The sequence below is a fragment of the Eleutherodactylus coqui genome, chromosome 2 (assembly GCF_035609145.1).
Source record: "Eleutherodactylus coqui strain aEleCoq1 chromosome 2, aEleCoq1.hap1, whole genome shotgun sequence".
In the NCBI taxonomy this organism is placed as follows: Eukaryota; Metazoa; Chordata; class Amphibia; order Anura; family Eleutherodactylidae; genus Eleutherodactylus; species Eleutherodactylus coqui.
The window spans coordinates 56,475,965-56,501,132 of record NC_089838.1 but is presented as its reverse complement, the minus strand read 5'-3'; the positions used below and the strand labels follow the sequence as shown (position 1 = coordinate 56,501,132).

The window sequence follows — 25,168 nt, the reverse complement described above, 5'->3', positions numbered from 1 at the left end:
GGATTTTGTTAGTTTTTTCCTCCTAGTATTTCTACCCACAGAGATTCCACGTGTTCATCTCCTACACCTATATCTTCCCGTAGCCTCGGCATTAAGTAGGATTTAACATACAGACATACCCCTCCCCCTTTCTGCTTCCCGCAGTCTCTTCTGAAGAGATTGTAAACCTGTAAACTCAGCGCCCAATTGCACTTATCGAGCCATGTTTCAGTTATTCCTACTATGTCGTAATTTTCTTCAGACATTCTTGCTTCAAGCTAACCCACTTATCTGTTCTATCAGTTCTAGCTGTACTAACCCCACCACCCGCTCAATACTTGGTCCCAGGTCACTATCTACACTGTCTTCCCCCCTATTACTCTTTTTTCCCCTCCCCCCAGTCCCAAATTTAAACACTCCTCCAACCTTCTAGCCATATTCCCCCAGCACAGTTGCCCCTTACCCCTTAAGATGCAGCCCATCCCTACTGTAGAGCCTGCAGCCATCAGCAAAGTCAGCCCAGTTCTTCAGGAACCAGAAGCCCTCCTTTGTACACCAACTCTGGAGCCACTTGTTTACCTCCCTAAGCTCCCGCTGCTTTTCTGGTGTGGCTCGTGGTACAGGTAGTATTTCTGAGAAAACTACCTTGGATGTCCTCGCCCTAAGCTTAGATCCTAGGTCCCTGAAATTGTTTTTGAGGGTCCTTCATGGACCACTAACTTTGTAGTTGGTCCCAATGTACACCATGACCGCTGGATCCTCACCAGCCCCTCCTAGTAATCTGTCAACCCTTGCCGCAATGTGTCAAACTCGAGCGCCAGGAAGACAACACACAGTTTGACGATCCCGGTCTTTGTGGCAGATTGTCCTATCTGTCCCCCTTATAATTGAGTCCCCCACCACTAGGACCTATCTAGCCTGCCCTGCGCTCCCCTTCCCATTCTTAGTGGAGCAGTCATCTCCCTGGCGTTCAAAGGGCATGTTGTGCTGCAGAGGTGCTGACCCATTAGCCATTCCCCTCATTTGCCAATTTTGCAAACTTGTTGGGGTGTTCCAGTTTAGGACAAGCCTCCCTGGATCTCTTCCGTTTACCTCTTCTAACTGTCACCCAGCTAGCTGCCTGCTTGTCCTGCTCTTCCGATCTACCGTCCTCCACCGCATCTACCCCAGCAAGTGGCAGTGTCAGGGTTGCACAAACTGACGGCAGTGTGCGCACCCATGATCCTCCTTCCCTGACCTCTCCTCTTTGGTTGTGCAGGAGGAGAGAAGGGAGGAAGCGTTCGGGCGCTCAAACTTCCACCAAGCAGAGAAGCAGTGGCGCTTTGAAGACCAAGAGGAGGTAACTATATGGATTTCAGAGCGGCACTATTACTACTGAGGTTATTGTGCGGGTCACTATTACTACTGGGGCAGGTGTAGTTGACACAATTAGTAATAGTATCTCCTATATTGGTCCCAGTAGTAATAGTATTACTACTGAGGCCAATAAAGGGGACACTACTACTACTGACGCCACTGTGGGGGTCACTATTACTACTGGGGCCAATATACGGGACAGTTACTACTGAGGCCACTATGCACGTGGCAGCATACATCAAGAACGTTCCACAGGTCAGGTGAGACCACTACAGGCCGCAGGGAACCAGAAGCTGGGGAGCACTGACAGCAGGAAGTCTTCGGAGAAGGTGAAGGGGAGCGCCGCAAAGTATGAAATCAGCTGCAGGTACGCAGCTAATTTCCAGTCAGAATCTACACCAATGGTACTCCAGCTAGGAAAAAAAACACACGGCGTTCCTCACTGTCTATTTAGAAACAGCCCTGTCTTCTTTTATAACGGCGGAGGTAAAAATCATACCTCATGATAAGCCTCGCCCCCTGACGTGTTGGCACTTTGCGATAAATAAGTGGGTTTTGGTCTCTAAAAGGTTCGCCATCACTGCAATATTGTCAATGGATCTCAGTGTTACCAGTCGCTCATTTAGATCCAGTATTTGGGCTTCCAAACGTATGACGTGCACACATCTTGCGCAATAGTATGCGCCCCTCGATCGGCTGTTCAAGGACTGCATACATTGCACAAATAGCACACTGGACGGCATTGTCAAGCATGGAGCTCATTCTAGTGGGGATCTACAAATTTATTTACAGAAGTAACGGAAATCAACTAGATCACACTCCTCGCGTGGCTCTGCCCATTCGTGTTCTTAAAAAATGTTTTGTTTTTCTTTTTTTCTTATTGCTCACACGCTTACTGCCTGTGCACTCTCAGTCACAACTGATTTGCTTTACTTACACACTCACTTGCTCTCTTACACCCCCACACTTAGGCCCCCTGTCCACGGGCGTTGTGGTAGCCGCCGTCCGGGAGCAGGAGCTGGCAGACGGATCTCCGCTGTCAGCCTATCTGTCAGATAGGCTGACCTTGGAGAATCACGGCCATTCGCAACATGTCGCAATGATTCTCTGCTCGTGGATATGGGACCGACACTTTCCATAGCAACGCTATGGAAAACTTCAGTTGGCGTGATTTACCGCCGGCGAAATCACGTTCCTGGAGAGGGGGCCTTAGATACACTGAGATGCGACATACTTAAACACACAAAATCTACTTATCTGCCCTTGTCAGCAGCAGTCTTCTTTACAGCTCCTCTTCAGCTTGGTGACATTACCTGCAGGCTCATTGTCAGGACTTCTCTCCCCGCGGTCACACTCTCTGGCCTCCTGCCGCTTCGGTACCTGCTTTTCTTTTCCTCTTCCCCCCACTGGACGGATCCTTGCAGTGGCTCTTCGCAAGAGGCTCTACTGGTCTTCTTGCGGCTCTGGTGCAGCTTCGGCGTCCTCTCGCTCCCGTTCTCTGCTTCATGAACTTTCGCTGACGTCACTTCTGGTATGTCACTTCCTCAGCAAAGACTATCCAAGTTTAACACTCTTTTTCCCCTCTTGATCACAAAAAACGTCTACATTACGTGTATAGTAACATATAGCCATACAGTTTTTTTAAAATATATATATGTTTCCAGATTTTTTTTTGCGGGACAAAAAAGTGGAGTAGGCTACGTTTTCCAATCCTACAAAAGGAAAAAAAAATGCGTAGAAATATGTAAGCATGGTTTAACTATGTTTATACCATTATAGATCCAAGAAACGCTACGTTTTCATATCCTTTTTACATGTGAGCATATGCCAGTGTGGCTGGCCCTTATGGCTTATTCAGATGACCGTATATCAGCTGGTTTTCACGCTCAGACGGCATATTTACATCTTCATCAGCACTTCGGCCCTATTCAGCAATTCCAGCAACCTGATTGGTGAACAGGGCTGAAGTGCTGATGGGGATGTTAATATGCACTTGGCCGATATGCATATTTCTGCAGGGGGGGGGGGGGGGGCTGGGAGCAGTGCACTGAGCTCCTGCCACACGCGACTGTTTACAATTGGAGGGGGCAGAGCTAAGTCCCTTCTCTAAGCTCCGCCCCCTCCCATTGCAAATAGTGGCAAGGGGTGGAGAGGGGGCAGGAGCTCAGTGCATTGCTCCCGACTCTCCAAGCCTCCCCCCCCCTGCAGAAAGGGAAAACTGATATACGGTCATCTGAAGCCGCCCTTATATGTACTGAATATAATCAATACAAAATGTGGGAAATGACCAAGAAATCCAGCGTCACCACAAACACTTTGGAGAGGCCGTGCAGGGAAAATACTAGAAGTCATCAATAACATTTCTATTGATTTCTTTTGGTACAAAAAGAAAATGGTCAATTTATAACGTCACTAGGATTTTAACGTCACTAAATCCTCCTTCCTTCCTGTGAGGTAAAATTCCCCTCCAGCTGTAGAGACTCTGGGTGTCCAGCAGAGGGCGCTGTGCACAGCAGATACTAGTAGGAAGTGCAGCTCCCATGTGGTAACTTGCCCCTCCAACTGTAGAGACTCGGCTGTCCAGCAGAGGGCGCAGTGTACACAGCAGACACTAGTAGGAGGTGCGGCTTCCCGCGCTGCCCTGTATAGCAGCATGGTGTAGGAGTTCCAGGTGCTCCGATGTTCCTTCTGTCAGGTTTTCCAGGTACGGTACATGGTTGCTGCGGGTGTTGCTGCCTGCTGTGTGCTGAGCTCTGTCCTCTATGTGCAGGTGAGGAGCAGCAGGAGATGGACGTGTAAGCTGTGCGGAGACAAGCAGAGCCAGCTGAAGGTCAGTCACGTGTGCTGTGGAAACGTGGACCCTGCCAGCCAATCAGAATTCAACTTTCACTTTCCCGGGCTGAGCTGTGGTTGCTATGGGCAACAAGGATGCAGTGTTGTCATGTATTACGCGTTTTGGGGTTCATCATTAACGCCTTTACATTGCCGACGGTCCTCGTTTGCCTGATCTTCTTACAGGAAGTCTGTGACCTATTTTCTCGCTATTAACGGAATATACAATGTGCGCTGTTAACGCCTTAAAGACCAAGCCTGTTTGCTACTCATTCCAGGAGCCATAACTTTTGTGATTTTATTTATTTTTTCTCCATCAACATTGCCTTATGGGGGCTTGATTTTTGCAGTGCATAATTTTTGGGTACATAGAATGTATTGTGTAACTTTTCTTCTTTTTTTTTTAAGGTGGATTAGGGGAAAAAGTTCTGCCATTTTTGGATTTTATTTCTACAGTGTTCAGTGTGCAAAATGAAATGTGATCACATTACTCTCTGGGTCAGCACAATTCCAGCAATACTAAGTTTATAAATAGAGATGAGCGAACGTACTCGGTAAGGCCGATTTCGCAATCGAGCACCGCGATTTTCGGGTACTTCACTACTCGGGTGAAAAGTACTCAGGGGCGCTGTGGGTGAGCGGGGGGTTGCAGAGGGGAGTGGGGGGGAGAGAGAGAGAGCTCCCCCCTGTTCCGCGCTGCTACCCCCCGCTCCACCACGCCACGCCCCGCCACACAGCGCCCCCGAGTACTTTTCACCCGAGTAGTGAAGTACTGGAAAATCGCGGTGCTCGATTGCGAAATCGGCCTTACCGAGTACGTTCGCTTATCTCTATTTATAAAGTATCCAATTTTTTTGGAACATATAACATTTTGATTGCTTTTTATTCCATAAAGATTAACAAAATCTGCATTTCTGGCATGTGTCTCTACATTACTTTTACTGGCGTTCACCAAAGGAGGTCCAACGCGCTATTAGATGAGGGGTCTCTAAGAAAGAGTGGCTATTAATTGTATGATGACACATATGCGCTTTATTGCTCTGTACTGAGAATAGTGGTTTAATTAACCCCTTAACGACTGCCCATATGCCTTTTTATGGTGGCTGTTAAGGGGCTTTATCCTGATGCAATCGCCTTTTTACAGTGCTGCATCAGTAATCTGGCAGGGGTGCTTGGCTGCTGTATAACATCCTGGCACTTGCTCAAACTGCGGGGATTGAAGAAAACTATAATTCCCACTGTCTATCCCTTTACATGTGACTGCAGCATGTAAAGGACTGACAGAGGGTGTTCCCTCTGTCACTTAACAGACCCACACAATGTGATCATCGGGTCCTGATGGGTTGCTTTGGCACCCGGAGGCTTGAATATGGCCTCTGGGTCTGCCAGCTACAGTGAGCTTCATAGGCTTTAGGCTTTAATACACTGCTATTAGTCTTTTATTATAACAGTAATTAATTGCATTGGAAAATATTCATATGTTATTTAACCCACATGGTGCACAACATGAAAAAAATACAAAAAACATGGCGCATATAGCTAATTTCGCCTTTCTCGTCTTACAAAAAAAACGGAATCGAAATTGATCAAAATGAGGAGGCAGAGAGGGGGCGGGAGCTCAGTTCCTGCTCCTGGCTCTTCCATCCTCCCCCCCCCCCCCCCCCCGCAGACAAGGACTCCGGAGCCGATATACGGTCGTCTGAATCCACCCTAAACTTGGTATTGCCAGGATTTTCCTGACCAAGACAATGTTATCACATTATTTATTTTGCACACATTTCCATAGAAATTAAATCCAAAAAAGGGATGGCAGATTTTTTTCCCCCCCCCCCCCATTTCCTCTAAAAAAACAAACAAACAAAAAGTTATACAATACATTATATGTACCCCCAAAATGATGCCATCAAAAAAAATTCAATTTGTCCTGCAAAAAGCAAACCCTCATTCGCCTATTTTGACCGAAAAACTAAAAAGTTATGTCTCTTAGAATACAGCAATGAACCAAACTGAAAATTTGGTTATTAAGGTGTAAACACTTGTCCCCATGCATCCTCGCTGCGGTGCTGTTACAATGGAGCGAGTGTCACTGGATCGCTCACAGCGCAGCCAGCAGGGGGGCGGGGCGGCTGGAGGAGAGTTCTCTCCCTGCTCTCCCCCCGCCCCTCTACATTCACTGTAAGCAGTGGGCAATCAGTACTGACCAACTGGTGGTTACACTGAACGGCTTGTCATTCAGTTTTCAGGCATGCTGAAACTGAACAACTCTCTTCCCGTCGTTTAGTCTTTGCATGCATTTACACGGGACGATTATCGTTCAAAACCACGTGGGAATGCAGGGCCCAAAACAACTAGATTGATAATTGTCCAGTGTAAAAGGGCCCTGAGAGGTTAAGTCTTCTTACATCAATTATTTAGTGTGCATCATTCTCTAAATTTACTGTGAAGTAGATATTTACATGTAATCCTCTCCTAACCTCTTAGGTTTATGGTCAGAGTTCAGCCGCGGACTGCCGACGCCATGTCCAGAAGCTGAACCTTCTTCAGGGTCAGGTGGAGCGGGCAGCTGCTGACCGTGCTGGGTAAGTGCCATGTTTATAAAATAAGACACAAGGGCAATGCCCTGTAAATCAGGGCTCAACTAGCAGGTATAAAATAATTCATTCATCCTACTGGCACAGCTAAGGTTATTCATATCCACCTCTTCCAAATAGCACCAAGATTGCAGCTCTATGGACCCTCTGGGCTAGTAGTGACAAGTGGAATCATGAGACATGTTGTTGCTAGACATATAAAAACATCTGGGCTGCCATGGAAGATTAAAGCCTTGCATAGCTCCAATTGAAATCAAAGAATGTTGGTATTCTCAGAAAGCTCTTCTTAAATGAAGCCAGTCATATGTGTTTATGCGGCCAAAACCACGGTCAGCATGAACCTGGGACAGCTAAGCCCACTGCCGCTGTGTATATTATATTCTGAAATGACGCAGCGTTTCAGAATAAACACACTTTGAAGTTTTACTTCCAACAGAGCTCTAAGTCACAGAAGTGGGCTGTGCTGGCGTCTCCTCTCCCTCGTCATGTGTAGACTGACAGTTCTCTCACCATTTGTGTATAGGAAAAGAACTGTCAGTCAACATGCTTGGGGCTAGGTGAGACTGGGGTCGACCACCTTTTGGACTCAGAGTTCCATTCCAAGTCAAATCTCAAGGTGTAGTTATTCTGAAACATCGCAGCATTTCAGAATTACAGATACACAGAGAAATAATGTGCATATCTGAACACAAGTTCATGCTACCTGTGGTTCGGGCAGCATGAACCCAGTGACAGGTTCCCTTTCAATCCCTTAGTGACGGCCCCATTGCCTCTTTACGTTCTAGCTAAGTGGGCTTTAATCCCCAGTGATGTAAAAACATACATCCCCAGAGGATTAAAGCCATGTGGGCTGTGGACGTGACAGCTACATGCTGTCAGTTATCAGAGGTAGCCGACAACATGGAGCTGTCATGGAGGGCCGCGGGGAGCCACCCCTCCCCTGCCAATCTGATTGGCGCTAATCGCAATAAAGTCAATAAAAACTTAATAAAGTTAAAGATTCAGTTGCCCTCAAGGATCGGATCCATGGGGCAGCTGAGTGTATCCCACCCTGTCCTCCCTGATGTCCTACGGCAATCCAGGAATTGACGCCGCTCTTCTGCTCATGCGCGCCAGACATATGTTGTCGCGCGAAGAAAGCCTGGATTGCTCTGGAGATTTTAAATCGGGCTCCTGAAAGTAGCTGGGAGACAGGGGATATTGGGGCCGTGATCGCCGGTATCCAATGAAAGTAAAAAAAAAATTAGTTTCAGCTGCCCTCATAGATCGGATCCATTGGAGCAGCTGAAAATACTCCGTGATGTCCCACGGTGATCTGGACCACATGCATGAGCAGAAGGCCGGCAAACTTGTGCTCTATGGTCGCAGATATACCCGCAGCCCATACGTAACTACATTGTGTACGGGCTGCCGGCACCCGCGTCAGCGCTAAGTGACAACGCTAGAAATACAAACAAAATAAGGTGTACTGCGTATGAATGCCTGTGTGAGTACGCAGTTATGTGCAGCACATTACACGGTCGTACGCAGAGCGATGGCCGCTCTCCCAGCTGGGATCTGCTGCGGGCCTCCGCAAGAGGATTCCACATACGGCTGTGTGAACCCGGCGTTATTCAGACCGCTACCTGTAATGATTTACAAGAAGCCCCGGGAACACTCGCCTTCCGGCAGTTCCAGGAGCAGCCTTTTGTGTGAGACTGCTGTACCTCAGTAAGCTTACGAAGCCTCACGTTTTACACCCCATCCCTGCCACAGAGGTCAAGAAATGCCCCCTAAAAAAGCATGGGAGTAGGAGGGATACCCGGTTTTATTGCCCCATTTGCCCATCCCAACCACTCCCTCTTAATTACCCCTGTTTTCGGATATAGCACAGAGTTTACATTATTACTTTTATCTAAGATTTAGGGAATGCCAAAAAGGGCATGGAGGGGAGGATTATTTTTGGGGAGTCAATTTTTTTTTTCCTGGGGGCCTGGAATTTATTCAGTTGTGCCATGAAATCCAACGGGTGTTCCCTCCATTATAGGCTGAGCCATGTGTCTTGTAAGTAGATTAAAGCCAATATGGCCAAAGTGTTCCTCAAAATGTTAACAATTAATGTTAAATTTGTACGCCTCCTAAATGGTTAAAAAAAAAAAGTTTTTCAAATGTGCGTCCAGAATAAAGTAAACAAATGGAAATATATCTTATCAAATATTTGTACAATATGTTTGCACATATTTCAGATACTGCAATTGAAAATGTGAAAAAAAAAAAGATTTTTTTTTCAAAATGTTCCCAACTTTGGCGCTTTTAGAACTTATGTATATTTATTATCAGTCTATTTTTACCAATTAAATGAAGTACAATATGTGGCGAAAAAACAATGTCAGAATCACTTAGATATGCAAAACCTTTACATAGTTATTCTCTGTTAAAGTGACAAATTTGGCTCCATCACTAAGGCGCAAACAGGCTTCGTCACTAGAGGGTTAACGGGTCAAACGTGGCTAGAATGGCAATACTGCACTCTACGAGTTGGCCAGGAGGATGGAAACGGACAAATTCATCTGGATTACCCTGTTTTTGTAACTCCCATAGAAGTGAATGGGAGTTTCACAAATTGTGTAGCACAGCAATCTGCGCTGGCTATGTAATTCTGAGTTACAGAAACAGTGTAGCTCCAACTCCTTTCTATGGGAGGTTTGAAAACAGTGTAGCAAAGTCCACTTGGCTGTATTCTTTCTTCCTGCCACTGCTGGGCTTGGGATGATGGGGGCTAGAACAGGAGATGGGTGAGGGCTCAGAGATGAGACCCACATCTGTCAGACTTTAATAAAAATCTAAGATTGAAATACCCCTTTAACTCTCCATTTACCAGCCTAATATGCTTTAGGTGTTATCGAGTTGTAGACTTTTATATCAACTAGTCATGTACGTCAAGAATCTAGTAGGAGGAGAGATCCACCTGCGTGAGCATGTGCAGCTTTTTCCTTATTGCTTTAATAGAACGCAGTGTGCTCTAAAGGTGGGATACTTTTAGGATAAATTCTATTGAATAACCATATGGCTTGTTTTGTAGAGAAAGTTGCCAAAATGCCATTTGTGAGGACTAAGTCAGCAATAAAACAAAGCAAAGCATTATTGTGTCACAGGTAACTTCATGGTTGGAAATGATACCAATAATACCAATTTACATTACTTCCAGTTAGTAGTCAGTAGATTAGTTTATTCAAGTAATAGAGATACCACATAACATAACATTTTTGGTCCTCCCAGATGTTTTTCAAAGGACATCTGTAGTAGAGATATTGCATGAATGATGTTACTGAGTAACTGGAGGTTCTTAAAGAGAAATGATCAGCTCTCTGGCCATGTTTAATTTTATTAAATATATTTTTCATAAAAAATAATCATTCTGGTGCATCTCTTCTTAGAATGGAAATAATAGAGATGGAATAATACCTCTACAGTGCCACCTATTGTAAGGCAGCATTCCTTCAAGACAAAGTTAGACTCTTTATACAAGCCTTATAGCAATGATTGGGAATTAAAGACGAAGCCTGGGAGGCCTGAGAGGTCTGGGATGGGTGTTAGAAACACTATCTTTTCTCCTAAGGGAGAGATATGAAGAGTCTAACTTTAGCTTGAAGGAATGCTGCCTTCCAATAGGTGGCACCGTGGCGGTATTATTCCATCTCCCTTAGGCCGGCTTCACACGAGCGTGACGGGCTCCGACGCGGAATATTCCGCAGTGAAGCCCGTCACGGCGCCCCCCAGAGACCCCATACTTACCAGCGGAAGATAGCGTGAAGACGCTTCCCCGCCCACCGCCGTTGCGTCATGTGACACACCCGCCGCGTCACATGATGCGGCGGCGGTAGGCGGGGAAGCGTTTTCACGCTATCTTCCGCTGTGTTACAGCGGGAGATAGCGTGAACGGACGGCTTCCATTGACTGCAATGGAAGCCGTCAGCGCGTACACCCGCGGCAAATAGAGCATGCTGCGGGTGAGGACGGGAGATTTCACGGTGCGAAATTCCGCGGTGAAATTCCGCATCGTGAGCATTGAGCTATTAGGTTCAATAGAACCTAATAGCAGGGGGCAACGCAGCGGATTTTTGCCGCGAATTTACGCGGCGTAAATCCGTTCGTGGGAAGGAGGCCTTATTTACATATTACACAGAGGAGCATGAGTCTTCTCACTCACCCTCTAGGTGCTCTCCCTAAGGAGAAAAGATAGTGTTTTTGATCCCCATCCCAGGCCTCTCGCTATCAAAGCTAGACTACTCCTGCACATGGATGAAGGGCAAATATCCTAAAACAGCTGTCTGTGCATGGACTCTAGCTTTGCTGTTCATTTCCAATCTTTGTTACAAGGCTTGTATAAAGAGTCTAACTCTGGCTTGAAGGAATGCTGCCTTCCAATAGGTAGCCCTGCGAGGAATTATTTCATCTCCCTTATTTGCATATTACCAAGAGGAGCATGAATGGCCTTTTGAGTCTCCTCACTCACCACCCAGGTGCTCTCTTTAAGTAGAAAACATAGCGTTTCTGACCCTCTTCTTAAAATGGAAACAGCCATTAACCCCTTTAGGACATGGCCTATTTTGGGTTTAAGGGTGCAATGATTTTTGGCGGATTTTCATTTTTCAAAAGCCAAAACTTTTATTCTACCGTTGACATGGCCATATAAGGGCTTGTTTTTTGCGGGGTGAACTGTAGTTTTTATTGGTGCCATTTTTGGGTACATAGACTATATTGTAAAACTTTTTTATTAATTTTTTTTATAATAGCAGGGAGAGAAAACATCAATTCTTCCATAGATGTCCTGCACTGAGCAGGGGGTTGGACCAGATGACCCTGGGGTTCCCCCTTCCAACTTTACCATTCTATGATCCTAGATTTTTTTTTGTTTTACAGCATTAATCACGCAGCCTAATGAAACAATCCTGAAACAATACATTTTTTCTGCCAGTCGGTACGATTGCAACGTAACTATTTTTTTTAAGGTTTTTCCATTTATCCGCAATAAAAACCTGTGTTTTGGAATTTGTTTTTCTAAATCGCTGCATTCAAAGTCCTATACCTTTTTTTAAAAATTTTTTTCCATGGATGGAACTCTGTGAGGGCTTATTTTTTGCGAGACGAGATGTAGTTTTTATTGGTACCATGTCCTGTGGCGGGAAGGGGTTAAACAGCTGACACCTGCCGTCAACAACCAAGCAGCCGCTTATTAATTTATTCATAAATTTCCACTTGCCATTCCTCAGTTATTCCTCCTTGAAATTTATGAGTAAATTGATAGTTTGGTGTTACCAGTCGAGTGTGTGTTCCTACACAGTCTGGAGGGGTATTGTCTCTACTTGAGGAGAGCACCTAGATGAGTGAGGAGACTTATAAGGCTATGCATGCTCCTCTGGGTAATATGTAAATAAGGAAGATGGGACATTCCTTCAAATCAATGTCCAACTCTTTATACAGGTCTTAACAAAGTTTGGGAATTGAAAACCAAGTCAGATTCCATATATGCCATCCAATAGGTGGCGCTGCAGAGCCATTGTTCCATCTTCCTTATTTGTTTACACAGTCTGTTATTGTCCAGTCATTCTCTATACAGTGACAGTCTTGGCACACAACCTATTGACTACGGGAATAATGGTGGAGCAATGCCATACAGAGCTCTAAGAAGGGATGCTCCAGAATAGCTATTTCATGTGAATACAGTTGTACTAGCATGTGTGAGAATTGCAGAAGATTGCTAGGGGAAGTGACAAAGTGGATACTGCTGAAGTAAAAAAACACAATGATTGCTGGGTTGACCAGGAGAGTGATGGAATCCTAATACAGCCTATCAGAGGTATTAATGGAGCAATACAACACTAACTGAAGGGCTTTAACCCCTTAACGACCAGCCCATCGCCTTTTTACGTCCTGCCCAAGTGGGCTTTATTCTCTGAGGACGTAAAAACATGCATCCTACAGAGAATAAAGCCCCGTGGGCTCTGGACGTGACAGCTCCATGCTGTCGGTGCCCCCAGGTAGCCGACAGCATGGAGCTGTCATCCTGGGCTGCGGGCAGTCCCCCACGGCATTGCGATCGGCGCTATCCAATGGATAGCGCCGATCGCAATAAAGTTAAAAAAAAAAGTTTAAAAAGTTAAAGATTCAGCTGCCCTGATGGATCGGATCCATCAGGGCAGCTGAAAGTACTCACCCGGCTTCCCTGACATCTGCCGCGGAGAATGGATCCTCCGGGACCCGGCGCGGCTCTTCTGCGCATGCGCGCCAGACGAATGACGTTACGCGCATGCGCAGAAGACTGGGAACCCCAGTGGATAGCGGCGATCGCGAAAAAGTTTTAAAGTTTTAAAAAAGTTAAAATAAAGTTAATTTCACCTCCCCTCATGGATCGGATCCATGAGGGGAGGTGAAAATACTCACCCCCTGTCCTCAGTGGCGTCTCGGTCTTCCGGACCTGAGTCCCCTTCTGCGCATGCGCCCTCCACGATTATTGACATCGGGCGCCTGCACAGAGGGGCTCAGGACCCGGGAAATGTAAAATCCCTTTGCTCCTGGCTGCCATGTGTAGCCAGGAGCAGAGGGATGTCACTGCAGAGATGATCACTGTTATCCAATGGATAGCAGTGATCATTTAAAGTAAAAAAAAAAGTGTAAAAAAGTAATTAAAAAAAAGTTTAAAAAATTTAAAAAAAGTTTGAAAAAGTAAAAAAAAAAGTTTAAAACGCTTACATTTCATCTCCCCTCCCGGATCATATCCGTGAGGGAGGATGAAATTACGTACCTAAGGCCCCCCCCCCCCCCCGGATTTATCCACAGACCTTACCACAGCTTCTGCGCACGCGGCTGTCGCCAAAGCGGCAGACGCATGCGCAAAAGCCGTGGATTGCCAGGATAACTTAAAATCTCCCTGCTCTTGGCTACAAAACTTAGCCAAGAGCCTGGAAATTTCACGGGGGCCGCGGTGAGCAGTTCCTGGTCACGTGTTCGTAGTTATCCAATGGATAACTGCGATCACGTAAAAGTAAAAGTAAAAGTTAGTCTCATCTCCCCTCACCGATGCGATCGGTGAGATAAGATGAAACTTTTTACCGGAGGCGTCTGTATTTGCACCCTGACCCGATCCTCATCCTCGAACTTGCCCGGATTCTGCACATGCGACCGCCGGCAAAATACCGGACACATGCGCAGGAGCCGGGGAGCCCAGGAAACCTAAAATCTCCTTGCTCTCGGCGACCAACGGTCGCCGAGAGCCTGAAGCAGTGACGGGTGGCCTCGTTGAGCAGTACCCGGTCACGTAATAAAAAAGTAGCGATCTAACATAGGTCAGTCTCACATGACTGGATAGGAATTACGGATTCCGCATGCGTCTGATCCACGGTAATATGCAGATCAATCGCATTGGATTACACAATTCCGCTCACATTAGTGGGTTGGAATTGTGTAATCGACTCGCAGAAAAGAGAACGCAGAAGGTTCTATTTTACCGCGGCTATCCGCAGCATAGAGCCTATTGTGCTCCATGGTCGCGGATATACCCGCAGCCTACGTTGTATACGGGCTGCGGGTACCTGTGTCATCGCTAAGCGACGGTGCGGGAAATACAAAAAAAAAAATTGTACTGCGAATGACCGCCTGTGTGAATAGGCAGTTATGCTCAGTACATTACGCGGCCGTACGCAGGGTCACAGCCGGGCTCACAGATGGGATCCGCTGCGGGCCTCCGCAAGCGAATTCCGCCTACGGCTGCGTGAGCCCGGCGTTATTCAGACCGCTACCTGTAATACATATTTTACAAGAAGCCCCGGGAACGCTTGCCTTCCTGCAGTTTCAGGAGCAGCTTGTTGAGCGTCTTCTGTGTGAGACCGCCGCACCTCATCAAGCTTACGAAGACTCACGGAACGCTACTTTTTACACCCCATACCCGCCACTGAGGTCACGAAATACCCCCCAAAAAGCATGAGAGGAGGGGGGGATACCGGTTTTATTGCCCCATGAGCCCATTCCAACCTGCCTCCGTAATAACCCCTGTCTTCGGAAATACCACACAGTTCACATTATTACTTTAATCTAAGATTTGGGGAAAGCCGAAAAGGGTGCGGCAGGGGGGCGGGATATTTTTAGGGAGTCAATTTTTATTCCGTACAAATGAGCAATGGGGCCTGGAATTTATTCAGTTTTGCCCTGCAATCCAACGGGTGCGCATTCCATTATAGGCCTTGCCATGGGCCCTGTAAGTAGATTAGGGCCACAATGGGTATGTTTCTGAACTCGGGACAAACAGGGGTATCCATTTTGGGGTGAAGGTCTTCATTCCTATGTACGCTGTACAAAAAACCTGTTTTTAAATTGAAGAAATTGCCAAAAAAAATTGAAAATCGTAATTTTTTCCTTCTGCCTTGCTTAGATTTATTTAAATACTGTGGGGTCAAAATACGCAGTACACCACTAGATGACTTTGTTAAGGGGTCTAGTTTTCAAAATGGGGTCATCTGAGGGGGTTCCTTATCGTTTTGGCTGCTCAATGGCTCTATAATTGAGCGATGGGGCCTGGAATTGATTCAGTTGTAGCCTGCAATCCAACGGGTGCTCCTTCCATTATAGGCCTAGCCATGTGTCCTGTAAGTAGATTAGGGCCACAATGGATATGTTTCTGAACTCGGGACAAATGGGGGTATCCATTTTGGGGTGAACGTCTTCATTCCTATGTACACTGTACAAAAAAACTGTTTTTAAATTGAAAAAATTCTCAAAAAAATTGAAAATCGTAATTTTTTCCTTCTGCTTTGATAAGATTCAGTCAAATACTGTTGGATCAAAATACGCAGTATAACCCTAGATGAATTTGTTAAGGAGACTAGTTTTCAAAATGGGGTCATTTGAGGGGGTTCCTTATCGTTTTAGCCGCTCAATGGCTCTATAAGTGGGCGATGGGGCCTGGAATTTATTCAGTTGTAGCCTGAAATCCAACAGGTGTTCCTTTCATTGTAGGCTTAGCCATGTGTCCTGTAAGTAGATTAGGGCCATGTTAGGGTATGTTTCTGAACACTGGACAAACAGGGGTATCCATTTTGGGGTGAAAGTCTTCATTTATATGTGTGCTGTACAAAAAAACCTGTTTTTAAATTGACGCAATTGCCCAAAAAATGAAAATTGTAATTTTTTCCTACTGCTTTGCTTAGATCTATTCAAAAATTGTACGGTTAAAATACACAGTACATAGTTTTCAAAATGAGATCATTTGTGGGGGTTCTGTGTTGTTTTGGGCGCTCAAGAACTCTACAAGTGTGCTATGGGGCAGAAAAGGCCTTCAAGCAAAATTTATGTTCTAAAAGCCACCGACTGCTCCTTTCATTTTGGGCCCTGTTGTGCATCCAGACATAAGATTAGGACCACAATGGGTATATTTCTGAAAACAGCACAAACAGGGGTATCCATTTTACGGTGCAAGTCTTCATTCACATGTGTGCTGTACAAAAAAGCTGTTTTTAAATTGACAGAATTGCCAAATAAAATGAAAATCCTAATTTTTTTCCTTTTGCTTTTCTTAAATTTATTCAAAAACTGTGGGGTCAAAATACGCAGTACACCCCTAGATAAATTCGTTAAGAGGTCTAGTTTTCAAAATGGGGTCATTTGTGGGGGTTCTCGATTGATTTGGGCGCTCAAGAACTCTTCAAGTGTGCTATGGGGCAGAAAAGGCCTTCAAGCTAAATTTATGTTCTAAAAGCCACCGACTGCTCCTTTCATTTTGGGCCCTGTTGTGCATCCACACATAAGATTAGGACTAGAGATGAGTGAACGTACTCGTCCGAGCTTGATATTCGTGCGAATATCAGGGTGTTCGGGATGCTCGTTACTCGTAACGAGTACCACGCGGTGTTCCGGTTACTTCCAGTTTCCTCTCTGAGACGTTAGCGCGCTTTTCTGGCCAATTGAAAGACAGGGAAGGCATTACAACTTCCCCCTGTGACGTTCAAGCCCTATACCACCCCCCTGCTGTGAGTGGCTGGGGCGATCAGATGTCACCCGAGTATAAAAGTCGGCCCCTCCCGCGGCTCGGCTCAGATGTCTTGTGAGTTAGCTGAGGGAAAGTGCTGTTCTATTGGAGTTGCTGTAGGGAGAGTGTTTGTAGTGAGTGTAGGCTTCAAGAACCCCAACGGTCCTTCTTAGGGCCACATCTACGTGTGTGCAGGCTGCTGTTAGCAGTGGAAATTTTTTTTTTTTTTCTCAAAATCGGCAGTGCAGAGCATTGCACCCGGTATTAGGGACAGAAGTGGTGCTTAGGCAGGGAGAGTGTTAGGAGTGAGTGTAGCCTTCAAGAACCCCAACGGTCCTTTCTAGGGCCACATTTAACTGTGTGGAGTACTGTGCAGGCTGCTGTTAGCTGTGTTGCTTTTTTTTTTTTTTTCTCAAAATCGGCGGTGCAGAGCATTGCACCCTGCATTGATACTACAGGCACAGAATTGTGTAGGCAGGGCCACAACACAGTTATTAGTCATTGAATAGACGCAGTGGGCCTTTTCTTTTTTAACAAAAGGGAAAAAAGTATATTTGCCCTGCCTCTGTCAGTCCTAAGGGTTCTGGGTACGTGTGTGCTGCGTGGAGAACCTAAAAAAATCAGACGCAACCAGCTACGGTTGAGTGCAGCCTTGCGCCAATTTCTTTCCTGCCTGGGAAATACCTGCTCTGTCACAGTTGTTCTGTGACACTTTTGCAGGGCCGCAACACAGTTATTAAACTTATTATTCATTCACTAGAGGCAGTGGGCCTTTCCTTTTTGAAAAAAGTTAAAAAATTATATTTGGCCTGCAGGCTTGCGCCAATTTCTTTCCTGCCTGTGAAATCAAATCACTGGTAATACAGCATGCTGAGGGGTAGGGGTAGGCCTAGAGGACGTGGACGCGGCCGAGGATGCGGAGGGCCAAGTGAGGGTGTGGGCACAGGCCGAGCCAGTGCGGTGGCCAGGGGTAGAGGCAGGGCCAGACCGAATAATCCACCAACTGTTTCCCAAAGCGCCCCCTCGCGCCATGCCACCCTGCACAGGTCAAGGTGCTCTACGGTGTGGCAGTTTTTCACAGAGACGCCTGACGACCGACGAACAGTGGTGTGCAACCTTTGTCGCGCCAAGATCAGCTGGGGAGGCACCACCAACAGCATGCGCAGGCATATGATGGCCAAGCACCCCACAAGGTGGGACGATGCCCGTTCACCGCCTCCGGTTTGCACCACTGCCTCTCCCCCTGTGCCCCAACCTGCCACTGAGTTCCAACCCCCCTCTCAGGACACAGGCACTACCGTCTCCTGGCCTGCACCCACACCCTCACCTCCGCTGTCCTAGGCCCCATCCAGCAATGTCTCTCAGCGTAGCGTCCAGACATCGCTAGTGCCACAGTTTGAGCGCAAGCGCAAGTACGACGCCACGCACCCGCACGCTCAAGCGTTAAACGTGCACATTGCAAAATTGATCAGCCTAGAGATGCTGCCGTATAGGCTTGTGGAAACGGAGGCTTTCAAAAGCATGATGGCGGCGGCTGCCCCGCGCTACTCGGTTCCCAGTCGCCACTACTTCTCCCGATGTGCCGTCCCAGGCCTGCACGACCACGTCTCCCGCAACATTGTACGCGCCCTCACCAACGCGGTTACTGCCAAGGTCCACTTAACAACGGACACGTGGACAAGCACAGGCGGGCAGGGCCACTATATCTCCCTGACGGCACATTGGGTGAATTTAGTGGAGGCTGGGACAGAGTCAGAGCCTGGGACCGCTCACGTCCTACCCACCCCCAGAATTGCGGGCCACAGCTCGGTGGTGGTATCTGCGGCGGTGTATGCTTCCTCCACTAAAGCACCTTCCTCCTCCTCCTCCTCCAACGCAACCTCTGTCTCGCAATCAAGATGTGTCAGCAGCACGTCGCCAGCAGTCGGTGTCACGCGGCGTGGCAGCACAGCGGTGGGCAAGCGTCAGCAGGCCGTGCTGAAACTACTCAGCTTAGGAGAGAAGAGGCACACGGCCCACGAACTGCTGCAGGGTCTGACAGAGCAGACCGACCACTGGCTTGCGCCGCTGAGCCTCCAACCGGGCATGGTCGTGTGTGACAACGGCCGTAAGCTGGTGGCGGCTCTGCAGCTCGGCAGACTCACGCACGTGCCATGCCTGGCCCATGTCTTTAATTTGGTGGTTCAGCGCTTTCTGAAAAGCTACCCCCACTTGTCATACCTGCTCGGAGAGGTGCGCCAGCTCTGCGCACATTTCCGCAAATCCCACACGCACGCTGCCACCCTGCGGACACTGCAACATAGGTTTAATCTGCCAGTGCACCGACTGCTGTGCGACGTGCCCACACAGTGGAACTCTACGCTCCACATGTTGGCCAGACTCTATGAGCAGCGTAGAGCTATAGTGGAATACCAACTCCAACTTGCGCGGCGCAGTGGGAGTCAGCCTCCTCAATTATTTACAGAAGAGTGGCCCTGGTTGGCAGCCATCTGCCAGGTCCTTGGAAAATTTGAGGAGTCTACCCAGGTGGTGAGCGGCGATGCTGCAATCATTAGCGTCACCATTCCTCTGCTATGCATCTTGAGAAGTTCCCTGCAAAGCATAAAGGCAGACGCTTTGCGCTCGGAAACAGAGCTGGGGGAAGACAGTATGTCGCTGGATAGTCAGAGCACCCTCCTGTCTATATCTCAGCGCGTTCAGGAGGAGGAGGAGGAGCATGAGGAGGATGAGGAGGAGGGGGAAGAGACAGCTTGGCCCACTGCTGACGGTACCCATGCTGCTTGCCTGTCATCCTTTCAGCGTGTATGGCCTGAGGAGGAGGAAGAGGAGGAGGAGGAGGATCCTGAAAGTGATCTTCCTAGTGAAGACAGCCATGTGTTGCGTACAGGTACCCTGGCAGACATGGCTGACTTCATGTTAGGATGCCTTTCTCGTGACCCTCGCGTTACACGCATTCTGGCCACTACGGATTACTGGGTGTACACACTGCTCGACCCACGCTATAAGGAGAGCCTTTGCACTCTCATTCCCGAAGAGGAAAGGGGTTCGAGAATGATGCTATACCACAGGGCGCTGATGGACAAACTGATGGTAAACTTCCCATCCGACAGCGCTAGTGGCAGAAGGCGCAGTTCCGAGGGCCAGGTAGCAGGGGAGGCGCAGAGATCAGGCAGCATGTACAGCGCAGGCAGGGGAACATTCTCCAAGGTCTTTGCCAGCTTTATGGCTCCCCAGCAAGACTGTGTCACCGCTCCCCAGTCAAGGCTGAGTCGGCGGGAGCACTGTAAAAGGATGGTGAGGGAGTACGTAGCCAATCGCACGACCGTCCTCCGTGACGCCTCTGCCCCCTACAACTACTGGGTGTCGAAGCTGGACACGTGGCCTGAACTCGCGCTGTATGCCCTGGAGGTGCTTGCTTGTCCTACGGCTAGCGTCTTGTCAGAGAGTGTGTTTAGTGTGGCTGGGGGAATCATCACGGATAAGCGTACCCACCTGTCAACCGACAGTGCCGACAGGCTTACACTCATCAAGATGAACAAAGCCTGGATTTCCCCAGACTTCTCTTCTCCACCAGCGGACAGCAGCGATACCTAAGCAATACGTAGACTTCACCCGCGGATGGAAGCATCGTTCTCTCTCACCATCCAAAACGGGGACATTTCTGCTTCATCAATCTGTGTATAATATTCCTCCTCCTCCTCCTCCTGCTCCTCCTCCTGAAACCTCACGTAATCACGCCGAACGTGCAATTTTTCTTAGGGCCACAAGGCTCACTCATCTAATTTTTCTAAACAATTTTTATATGTTTCAATGCTCTTAAAAGCGTTGAAACTTTAACTTGAACCAATTTTTCGTTAAACTGGGCTGCCTCCAGGCCTAGTTACCACTTAAGCCACATTAACCAAAGCGATTAATGGGTTTCACCTGCCATCTTGGTTGGGCATGGCCAATTTTTACTGAGGTACATTAGTACTGTTGGTACACCAATGTTTTGGGGCCCTCACCTACAGTGTAATCATAGCAATTTCTATGTTCTTCACCTGCACTCATGGTACAGAAGTGTGTGTGGGGTTGGCCTACACTTTAGCTACATAAATGTAACTTGGGCCTTGGCTATACTGCAGCTACTGAAATGGAACTAAGACTGCGCTCCCACTATACTGCTGCTTCGGAATTGTTACTGGGGCCTGTGTAGGCTGCTACTATTACTGAAATGGAACTAAGACTGTGCTCCCCCTATAATGCTGCTAGTGATATGTTAGTGGGGCCTGTCGCTAATGCTACGGCTGAAATGTTACTAATTCTGGGCTCTGCCTATACCGCTGCTAATGGTATGTCTCTGGGGTGTGGAAACAGAGGCTTCCCAAAGACATGATGGCGGCGAGGCCATTTCCCACCAACGCTGTTACTGTTAAGGTGCATATAACCACGGACACGTGGAGAGGACACGTAGTGCCTCCAAAACATCCCCCGCCACGGCCCACTTAATCCTGGCCACATTCCGAAAACCAACAAAATAAAACCGCGCTACTAGGTCTGCAGTCACCACCACATTACCACCAACGCGGTTACTGTTAAGGTACATATTACCAGTCTGAATGGGACATGCAGTGTTGGCCGGAGCCCACCTGCATAAAGCACGACATTACTACCTCAGCTGTGTTGGGCAATGCAATGGGATATTTTTGTGTATCGCCGGTGGGTTCCAGGGAGCCACCCATGCTGTATGTGCACACGGAGTTTAACCTACATGTGTCCACTTGTAAAGAACCCCAGTCTGACTGGGGCATGCAGTGTGGGCCGAAGCCCACCTGCATTAAGTACGACATTACTACCTCAGCTGTGTTGGGCAATGCAATGGGATATTTCTATGTACCGCCGGTGGCTTCCTGGCACCCACCCATGCTGTGGGTCCACAGGGAATTATAAATGCATCTGTTTCCACTTGTAAAGAACCCCAGTCTGACTGGGGCATGCAGTGTGGGGCGAAGCCCACCTGCATTAAGCACGACATTACTACCTCAGCTGTGTTGGGCAATGCAATGGGATATTTCTATGTACCGCCGGTGGCTTCCTGGCACCCACCCATGCTGTGGGTCCACAGGGAATTATAAATGCATCTGTTTGCACTTGTAAAGAACCCCAGTCTGACTGGGGCATGCAGTGTGGGCCGAAGCCCACCTGCATTAAGCACGACATTACTACCTCAGCTGTGTTGGGCAATGCAATGGGATATTTTTGTGTATCGCCGGTGGGTTCCAGGGAGCCACCCATGCTGTAGGTGCACACGGAGTTTAACCTACATGTGTCCACTTGTAAAGAACCCCAGTCTGACTGGGGCATGCAGTGTGGGCCGAAGCCCACCTGCATTAAGCACGACATTACTACCTCAGCTGTGTTGGGCAATGCAATGGGATATTTCTATGTACCGCCGGTGGCTTCCTGGCACCCACCCATGCTGTGGGTCCACAGGGAATTATAAATGCATCTGTTTCCACTTGTAAAGAACCCCAGTCTGACTGGGGCATGCAGTGTGGGCCGAAGCCCACCTGCATTAACCCTTTCCAATCCACTGTCTGACGTCTAAAGACATTATGATTTAAGGCTGTACAGCTCCGATGTTGGAAGACGTCCGTCGGGGTTCTCTTATTGTATATTGCCAGCCTCTCTGCTATAAGAGCCTATCCAACGTGTCACCTCATACAGTACTGGCTTTAGCCAGCAGATAGCGCCGTTGTATAACGGCAGAAAAAGAGTAAGCCCCCTAGGAAAACCAGAATACAAATTGAATTGGAAAGGGTTAAGCACGACATTACTACCTCAGCTGTGTTGGGCAATGCAATGGGATATTTTTGTGTATCGCCGGTGGATTCCAGGGAGCCACCCATGCTGTAGGTGCACACGGAGTTTAACCTACATGTGTCCACTTGTAAAGAACCCCAGTCTGACTGGGGCATGCAGTGTGGGCCGAAGCCCACCTGCATTAAGCACGACATTACTACCTCAGCTGTGTTGGGCAATGCAATGGGATATTTCTATGTACCGCCGGTGGCTTCCTGGCACCCACCCATGCTGTGGGTCCACAGGGAATTATAAATGCATCTGTTTCCACTTGTAAAGAACCCCAGTCTGACTGGGGCATGCAGTGTGGGCCGAAGCCCACCTGCATTAAGCACGACATTACTACCTCAGCTGTGTTGGGCAATGCAATGGGATATTTCTATGTACCGCCGGTGGCTTCCTGGCACCCACCCATGCTGTGGGTCCACAGGGAATTATAAATGCATCTGTTTCCACTTGTAAAGAACCCCAGTCTGACTGGGGCATGCAGTGTGGGCCGAAGCCCACCTGCATTAAGCACGACATTACTACCTCAGCTGTGTTGGGCAATGCAATGGGATATTTTTGTGTATCGCCGGTGGGTTCCAGGGAGCCACCCATGCTGTCAGTCGACAGGGACTTCACAATAGGGAGTTGTACCTGCCTGTGTCTATGAATTAAAAAGCCCGGTCTGACTGGGGCATGCAGAGACACCTTGACAGAATGAATAGTGTGTGGCACATAGGTTCCCCATTGCTATGCCCACGTGTGCAGCTCCTGATGGCGGTGGCACAGGATTCTATTTCTCATTGCTTCTGTACAGCATTGTGGGCTATCGCCCCGCCCCTTTTAAAGAGGGTCGCTGCCTAGCCGTGCCAACCCTCTGCAGTGTGTGCCTGCGGTTCCTCCTCATGGCAGACGCACTTCTAAATAGACATGAGGGTGGTGTGGCATTAGGGCAGCTGAAGGCTGCGCAGGGACACTTTGGTGTGCGCTGTGGGGGGGAGGGGGGGCGGTTGGGCAGCATGTAAGCCAGGAGAAGTGGCAGTGGAGTGTCATGCAGGCAGTGATTGTGCTTTGTTGGAGGTAGTGTGGTGCTTAGCTAAGGTATGCCATGCTAATGAGGGCTTTTCAGAAGTAAAAGTTTTTGGGAGGGGGGGGGGGCACTCTTGCCGCTATTGTGGCTTAATAGTGGGACCTGTGAACTTGAGATGCAGCCCAACGTGTAGCCCCTCGCCTGCCCTATCCGTTGCTGTGTCGTTCCCATCACTTTCTTGAATTGCCCAGATTTTCACACAAGGAAACCTTAGCGAGCATCGGCGAAATACAAAAATGCTCGGGTCGGCCATTGACTTCAATGGGGTTCGTTACTCGAAACGAACCCTCGAGCATCGCGAAAAGTTCGTCCAGAGTAACGAGCACCCGAGCATTTTGGTGCTCGCTCTTCTCTAATTAGGACCACAATGGGTATATTTCTGAAAACAGCACAAACAGGGGTATCCATTTTGGGGTGCAAGTCTTCATTTATATGTGTGCTGTACAAAAAAAGCTGTTTTTAAAATGACAGAGTTGCCAAAAAAACGAAAATCACAATTTTTTCCTTTTGCTTTGCTTGAATTTATTCAAAAACCGTGGGGTCAACATGGGCAGTACACCCCTAGATAAATTTGTTAAGGGGTCTAGTTTTCAAAATGAGGTCATTTGTGGGGGTTTTCTATGGTTTTGGGCGCTCAAGAACTCTACATGTGTGCTATGCGGTCTAAAAGGACTTCAAGCAAAATTTCTGTTCTGAAAGACACTGACTACTCCTTTCATTTTGGGCCCCATTGTGCACTCAGATATAAGATTAGGGCCACATTGGGTATATTTTTGAACACAGGACAAACGGGGATCCATTTTGGGGTGTAAATCCTCATTTTCATGTAAACTATAGAAAAAAAATATGTCTTTAAAATGACATTTGCAAAAATATGAAATTTTATTTTTTTTCCTCTAAATTGAATTAATTCCTGGAAAAAAAAACTGTGGGGTCAGTGGATACATTAAGGGGTGTAGTTTTTAAAATAGGGTCATTTGTGGGGGTATCTGACTCTCATGAGCCTTTGCAAACTTGGCTTGGTGCAGGGAAATAAAGTGTTCCTCAAAATGCTGAAAAGTAATGTTAAATTTGTACGTCTCCTAAATGGTTAAAAAAACTAAAGTTTTTCAAATGTGCATTTCAGAATATAGTAAATAGATGGACATATATATCTTAGCAAAAGTTTGTACAGTATGTTTGCACATATTTGATATATTACAAAATTTTCCCAATATTGGCACTTTTAATAAATATACACAAATTATATTGGACTCTTTTCACTACCTAAGTGAAGTACAATATGTGGCGAAAAAACAATGTCAGAATCACTTGGATAAGCAAAACCTTTACGGAGCTATTCTATGCTAAAGTACACATGTCAGATTTCCAAAATTTGGCCTGGTTATTAAGGCGCAAACAGGTTGGTCACTTAGAGGTTAATAGAGTACCTGGAAAATCCCTTTACAAATGTTTTCCAGGACTTTACTACTGATGATTTATCCTCAGGATAGT

General features: G+C 47.4%; 1 protein-coding gene across 1 annotated transcript in view; it reads left to right on the top strand.

Moving 5' to 3' along the window:
• Positions 1–25,168, top strand: part of MRNIP (MRN complex interacting protein) — a 56,359-nt gene that overhangs the window by 13,942 nt on the left and 17,249 nt on the right. The window contains exons 4-5 of the mRNA XM_066589255.1: positions 4,106–4,165; positions 6,649–6,746. Of these exons, the coding sequence (XP_066445352.1) occupies positions 4,106–4,165; positions 6,649–6,746 (158 nt within the window). The remainder of the gene's footprint in view (positions 1–4,105; positions 4,166–6,648; positions 6,747–25,168) is intronic.